General features: G+C 43.6%; 1 protein-coding gene across 1 annotated transcript in view; it reads left to right on the forward strand.

The window, feature by feature from the left end:
- The window catches only part of LOC130551590 (pyruvate kinase PKM-like), a 13439-nt gene extending 7222 nt beyond the window's left edge, over positions 1-6217 (forward strand). The window contains exons 9-18 of the mRNA XM_057329316.1: positions 3646-3757; positions 3822-3913; positions 4086-4217; positions 4313-4499; positions 4578-4851; positions 5007-5157; positions 5248-5400; positions 5468-5634; positions 5717-5898; positions 5970-6217. Of these exons, the coding sequence (XP_057185299.1) occupies positions 3646-3757; positions 3822-3913; positions 4086-4217; positions 4313-4499; positions 4578-4851; positions 5007-5157; positions 5248-5400; positions 5468-5634; positions 5717-5898; positions 5970-6076 (1557 nt within the window). The 3' untranslated portion in view covers positions 6077-6217. The remainder of the gene's footprint in view (positions 1-3645; positions 3758-3821; positions 3914-4085; positions 4218-4312; positions 4500-4577; positions 4852-5006; positions 5158-5247; positions 5401-5467; positions 5635-5716; positions 5899-5969) is intronic.
- The last annotated feature ends 950 nt before the right edge of the window (positions 6218-7167 follow it).

Genomic DNA, 7167 nt, shown 5'->3' on the forward strand with positions numbered 1-7167 from the left:
GAGAGAGAGAGAGAGAGCGAGAGCGCGCTGGAGCTGAAACTGGAGAGCGAGCGAGAGCGCGTTTTACTCTCTTACTCAATGATGAATAAACTTTCAGTTAATCTGCGGGTCACATGCGTTCTGCACCGGAGAGCACGATCCGTTTCACCACGATACTGCAGCGGAGAGGAAGAGGAAACGCGTGTTGTAGAGTTGTTTGTCCGTTTAGCGCTGCTGTACAAAACATGGCGGCGAATTCAATGTCTGTAGGCCCGCTCTGTATGTAGATATACACATCTTATTCTAAGGTATTACAAACATAATGGTTCATTGCGTGAGGTCTTTATACACCTCTGAAGAAATAGTTTTGAATATTATATTGTATTTCTGTCAATAGATCCTCCTAAAAATGCCGTATTGTTCCTTTAAGTCTGTGTGTGTGTGTTTTGTAGATCCTGAGAAACTTCAGACTGAGCGTTTCATCTACAGAAGAATTAAACACTAAATACACACTAATACTGCAGCCAGAATCTCCACCCAGAATCACTTTCAGCACTCTGTGAGCGTGTCAACATATAGACGTCAGTCTCACTGTCACAAACTTCATGTTATTCAATAAAACTTTTGAGTTCTGGTGTCTGAATTCTTTTCTTATTTTACTTGTATGTTAATATATGTATGTAATAATGTGGTGGTCATTTGTAAATCACAGTGAATTGTGTTTGTGTGTGCGTGTGTGTGTGCGTGCGTGCGTGTGTGCGCGTGTGTGTGTGTGTGTGTGTGTGCTCGTGCGTGTGTGTGTGTGCGTGTGCGCGCGTGTGTGTGTGCTCGTGCGCGTGTGTGTGTGCGCGTGCGTGTGTGTGTGCGTGCGTGTGTGTGTGTGTGTGTGCTCGTGCGCGTGTGTGTGTGTTCATGTTCGTTTATCCCGGTGGGGACCTAAACCTGAATACACACCAACACATGGGGACTCGTGTCACTGTGGGGACCAAAATTGAGGTCCTCATGGGCACAAAAGCTTATAAATTGTACAGAACAATATTTTTTTTAAATCTAAAAATGCAAAAAGTGTTCTATGATCTTTAGGTTTAGGGATAGGGTTAGGGATAGGGGATAGAATATACAGTTTGTACAGTATACAACTCATTACACCTATGGACTGTCCCCACAAAGATAATAAACCAGACATGTTTGTGTGTGTGTCATTGCCGGCTTTCAGTTGAGTTACATAATGATTTTACATACATACGTGTATACATCATCATGACTTTCCCATATTTCTCCATTTTGAATTGTCAATTCTTCACGATCAGTTGTTTCAGATTGTTCCCATTATCCCAGAATTGATTTGTATTGACGGATTTCTGGATTATTGTCAGCTGTTTTTGGGTGTGAAGGGCTCTTTTGGTTCTGAGTGTATGTTTGTATTGTTTTCATGTTTCACAGTACAGAAGTGGAATCTCTGCATTATTTGGATCTCTGTGTTGCTTGTTTGACAGTGTTCTCAGTCTTTTGCGAATGGTTTGATAGTCATGATTGAACCAGTTTTTGTCGTTTTTGGATATCTGATTTTTTCCTGTTTTTAATTTAGATTGTTTTGCTGATTTTTCAAATGTGAAATTTATATTTTTTACAGCAAGATTGACGCCGCCTTCAGTGTGAGCGTAAAAAGCGGCATGCTCTCTCTTTCTCGTTGGTTTATTTATGTCATAGTGTTTATTTTGATGGTCAGTGATGAGACCGACTGTGTTATTTCTGTTATTTTCTCTTTGAAAGTTAAGCTTGAAGCTCTTCCTGGATCTCTGGTTATTTCATTCAGTGTTTAAACATAGTTTTCATAAGATTAGTTTGTTTTTTAAATGTCATTTATATGTGATTCAGTAGTTTGAAGCAGTTTTGTCTGTTTTCTTCAACGGTGACTCTTTCTGCACAAAGGTTTGTTTGTCTTGTAGCTACTGATTTACTACCACACTTAATTACCACAACACACAGGTGTTTTGCGTGTTTTGTCGCCAGTGTGTGTGTGCGTGTGCGTGTGTGTGTGCGTGTGCGTGTGCGTGTGTGTGTGAGATGTCTAGATGAATGTATTACGGTTGCTGTAATATGGCAAAAGATTTGAGAGGATAAGCTTCAGTACAGATCTCAGATCAGCTGCCTGTCTTCATACAGTAATACATTTACATTGATGCATTTGGCAGACGCTTTGGAAGCGACTTACATCGCATTATACTATACATTAGTTTCTAAGTATGTGCAATCCCTGGGATTGACCTTGGCGTAGTTAGCTAAAGCTAGTAATATAGATGTTTACATCTGAATGTCAAGTGCATGGGTCCAAAGGTCTCAAAGATAGAAAGAACTCACAGAATGAATTATGAACGGAACACTTTCTGAACTCAGACATACACGTGAGGAGAAATCATCATTATTAGTGTTTACATTACAGTGATACTTCACCCAAAAATGAAAATTCATTTGACTCATTCTTTATCATTTACTCATCTGTATAAATGTCTTTGTTCTGCTGAACCCAGAGAAAGATATTTGGAAGAATGTTAGCCATTTTCAGTTCTGGGACATTCTACGAAGACATTTTTTGTTTTGTTCTGTTGAAGACAAAATGAGATACTTTGAAGAATTTAGGAAAGCAAACAGTTCTGGGGCACATTTCACTGCCATTTCATTTGTTCTACTATGGTAGTAAATGATGTTCCAGAACTGAAAATGGCTAACATTCTTCCAAATATCTTTCTCTGGGTTCAGCTGCAGAACAAAGATATGTATACAGATTTAAAACAACCTGAAGGTGAGTAAATGATGAGAGAATTTTCATTTTCTATCCCTTTAAATGTGTGCCAACAGTAGATTTGTTGTCTGTCCTTCAGCAGTGAAAGCGTATAGACGTGTCGGTCATTAGCCTGAGATGGGAGTTCACGTGGATATCTTTAGTAAGGACAAAGTCTGAAAGGTTGTTTTTAGCAGCAGATTTGATCTGCAAACAAAGATCTGAACGTGAATGTCACAGACGTCAGTTCAGATAGATGAGGTGCTGTGCAGTCGTTCCTCTCACAGCTGAATGTCAGTATGGGTGGTGAGTATGAACACATCGGATCTCATTCAGTAGACATTTAAATGGGTCTTTATCTATTGAGATGTTTCTTTTTCTGGAAACGAAGATAAAAGCTGAACAGGAAATGCATCTGAATGACTGTCTGTTTTTATAAGACCATCAGAACAACATAGAGGTGCACTTCTAGTCTCAACACGATTTGTTCTTTTAAATAGTATTCCATTGAGATCCTCGTATCTCTGCTATCACTCTGATACCTCATAAAGATGTCAAGTTTATTATGAATCGCAATCGAAAAGAATATCTGTCATGTGTTGTAGTTACACACATGCAGTGCTTTATTCTCGTTTGTGAACTCTGACCAGTGTCATGTACCACAACAAAACGATTGCTCAATTCAACAGATTCCACTGATCTCTGCGTAAAAATATCTCGCTTGTGATTTAACGTGAAGTTGTATTTGAATTGTTTTTCTCTCTGCGTTGTGTGTTTTGCAGTTAATATCTCATGCGTGTGTAACACTATATATAAATGCGTGTGTGTTAGCTCGTATCAGACGGTACTCTGACGTGATGGCTCTACCGGACTCCTTCATTCAGAAGCAGCTGTTGGACGCGTCTATGGCCGACACGTTTCTGGAGCATCTGTGTTTACTGGACATCGATCAGGAACCGATCACAGCGCGCAACACCAGCATCATCTGCACCATCGGTCAGTTTGTGCCTTCATGTGCTCTGTGTCTGTTTGTCTGTCACTCACGTGACGTCATTTTCAGGCCCCGCCTCCAGATCGGTCACAAAGCTGCAGGAGATGATCAGAGCTGGAATGAACATCGCCCGGCTGAACTTCTCTCACGGTTCTCACGAGGTGTGTTCAGTTTCAGAGTCTTGAGCAAAGGTTTTCATTGAATCTCATTGTAACTCACGTGTGTTTGTGTGTCGTGTATGGCCAGGTGCTGTTTGTTTACAGTTTGGGTTAGCTGTAAAGCTGCTTTGCATCAATGTTAAACTGTGGAATAATGAATGTGTGTCTGTGTCAGTATCACGGAGAGACCATCCGTAACATCCGTGAGGCTGTGGAGACCTTGACCTCTGACCCTCTGTACTACAGACCTGTGGCCATCGCCCTGGACACTAAAGGACCAGAGATCCGCACAGGACTCGTTCACGGGGTACGGCTTTAAAGAAGTGTCATAAAGTAGGTGAAGTTCAGTTAGTGTGTTCACACAGGTGTGTGTGTGTGTGTGTGTGTGTGTGTGTGTGTCAGTGTGCAGACGCTGAGGTGACATTAGAGCGCGGAGCAACAGTCCGGATGGTAACGGCTGATTCACATCGTGATAAGACAGACGGATCTGTGATCTGGGTGGATTACAGCAGTCTGCCTCGTGTACTCAAGCGAGGAAGCAGAATTTATATCGATGATGGTCTGCTTGCCCTCAAAGTCCTGGACATGGGTAAAACACACACACACACACACACGTGAGTACGTGTGTTAAACACACAACCGAACAAACGCTCGTTGTGTGTATAAGGTGAGACGTGGGTGGAGACTCGTGTCGAGAACGGGGGGATTCTGGGCAGTCGTAAAGGTGTGAATCTGCCCGGGGCGGAGCTGGTGAACCTGCCCGCTGTGAGCGAGAGAGATCGTTCTGACCTGCAGTTGGGCGTGGAGCAGGGTGTCGACATCGTCTTCGCCTCCTTCATCCGCTCGGACGATGACGTGCGGGCCGTTAGAGAGGCGCTGGGACCCAAAGGCAAAAATATCAAAGTCATCAGTAAAGTGGAGAGCAGAGAGGGCGTACAGAAGTGAGACGCACGCACGCACACACACACACACACACACACACACACACACACACACACACACACACAAAGAGAAGTGTAAGAAGTGTGTGAGAAGAGAAGTGTGTAGAGAAGTGTGTTGATCCGTGACGTGTGTGTGTGTGATGGTTTCTCTGTAGCTTTGATGACATTCTGAAGGAGTCTGATGGTGTGATGGTCGCCCGCGGTGATCTGGGCATCGAGATCCCTGCAGAGAAAGTCTTCATCGCACAGAAGATGATGATCGGACGCTGTAATTCTGCAGGCAAACCTGTTATCTGTGCTACGCAGGTGAGTTCACCACAAACACACTCATCAACAATCAACCTCCATCTGATGTCCAAACACACAACTGTTACACCTACTGTCTCTCTGTGTCAGATGTTGGAGAGTATGATTCATCACCCGCGACCCACCCGCGCAGAGAGCAGTGATGTGGCCAACGCTGTGCTGGACGGAGCAGATTGTGTCATGTTGTCTGGAGAAACAGCTAAAGGACACTTCCCTGTGGAAGCCGTCGCTATGATGCACTCGGTGTGTGTGTGACCTTTGACGTGTCACTGTTTGTGTGCATCACATTAACTGTGTGTCTGTGTGTCAGATCTGTCGTGAGGCGGAGGCGGCCATCTTTCACCAGCAGCTGTTTGAAGAACTGCGGCGTTTAACTCCTCTGAGTTCTGACCCGACAGAAGTCACAGCCATCGGAGCGGTCGAGTCTTCCTTTAAATGCTGCGCGGGAGCCATCATCGTCCTCACCACCACCGGCCGGTACACACACACACACACACACAGTCATGTTCCTTTTGTGAACTCTCTTGTTCCTCTCATGTGTGTATGTTTTGTTTCTCAGATCAGCTCATCTGTTATCTCGATATCGTCCTCGCTGTCCGATCATCGCAGTCACTCGCAACACTCGGGTTTCCCGTCAATCACAATTGCTCCGTGGTGTTTTCCCCGCCCTTTTCCAAGCTCCACCCAGTGCCGTCTGGGCTGGTGACGTAGACAACCGAGTGACGTTTGCTATGGACATTGGTGCGCTGTAGTTCTGTGTGTAGTTTATATCTGTGTGCGTTTGTTTTGATGTGTGTCATGTGTCTGTGCAGGTAAAGCGCGGGCCTTCTTTAAGCCGGGTGATATGGTGATAGTGGTGACCGGATGGAGTCCCGGATCAGGACACACAAACATCATGAGGGCGGTCACAGTGCCCTGAAGCCCTGCCTCCGATTGGTCAGAGTGTTTGATTGACAGTCAATGATATGAGTTTACTCTCACATGCTGTTTGTGTTGTGTTGAGTTGTGTTTGTGTTGAACTTCAGCGTGTCATATCTGATTGTTTCAATAAAATGAAAACAGTGACATACAGTATGTGTTGTCTGTCATTTTACACCGCTCTCAAATATCCCTACTGCTCCTGTAGTGTTACAAAAAAGTGTCACGTTAGATAATGTGTTTGTGATTACAGTAAATGAGCTCTGAGATGTTCATGTCTTAAACAAAGATCACAACCCTTCATTCTTTATGAACATAAACATCAATTAATTATAGATATTACTCAGGCTTTGCTGTGAACACGTGTTTCTGTGTAACCGGTTCAACTCGCGCCTGCTCCGACTGGGCCTCGGTCCGGCATGGGAGGCGGGTGCTCTAACGAGGTTACAGGCGGAAGTATGGTCCGTCCGTCCGTATGACGCAATTTTTGTCATCAGAAGGGTCCGCGGTCGTCCGCGTGCGGCTCATTTTTGAGAGGAGTCTAGCTGCAGCCGATGGGGCGAGTGGCGCTCCACACTCGAACCGGAAATACGTCACCTCCACTCAATAATAAAGAAGGGGCAAAATGGCGCCGCTGAGGTCCCCGAAGTTCGAACTTTAACTCGGGTAATTTTATATCAGCATCCCTACACTACTTGCTGACTGACGCTGTCTTAACGTGCAATGCAAGCACAACGCATATGGCTTCCGTGAAATGACGCAAAAAGGATGAATAAACACGATGGGTTTTGTGGGAATATTTTTTAGATAAAAGTATGATTTAAATATCAATATAATCAATAAGTGTTTTCTTTCATTTGTTTCATTAAGCTGTGTGTTTTGGTCATGTGCTTTCTATTTCACTCAGTGGAAAGTACTGGGGCAAACAAAGAAAACAGAACTTTGGGGGTTGGAGTCGTAAATTATCTAGATAAACACACACACATATAAAGAGTCACAAAGAAAAATAAATGTTATGAATCAATCCATTGCATATGTTCTAAGTATAATCATGAGTTGTGATGTGTTTTAATGAATCATAGGATTAAGAAA

Source organism: Triplophysa rosa, linkage group LG3, assembly GCF_024868665.1.
Source record: "Triplophysa rosa linkage group LG3, Trosa_1v2, whole genome shotgun sequence".
In the NCBI taxonomy this organism is placed as follows: Eukaryota; Metazoa; Chordata; class Actinopteri; order Cypriniformes; family Nemacheilidae; genus Triplophysa; species Triplophysa rosa.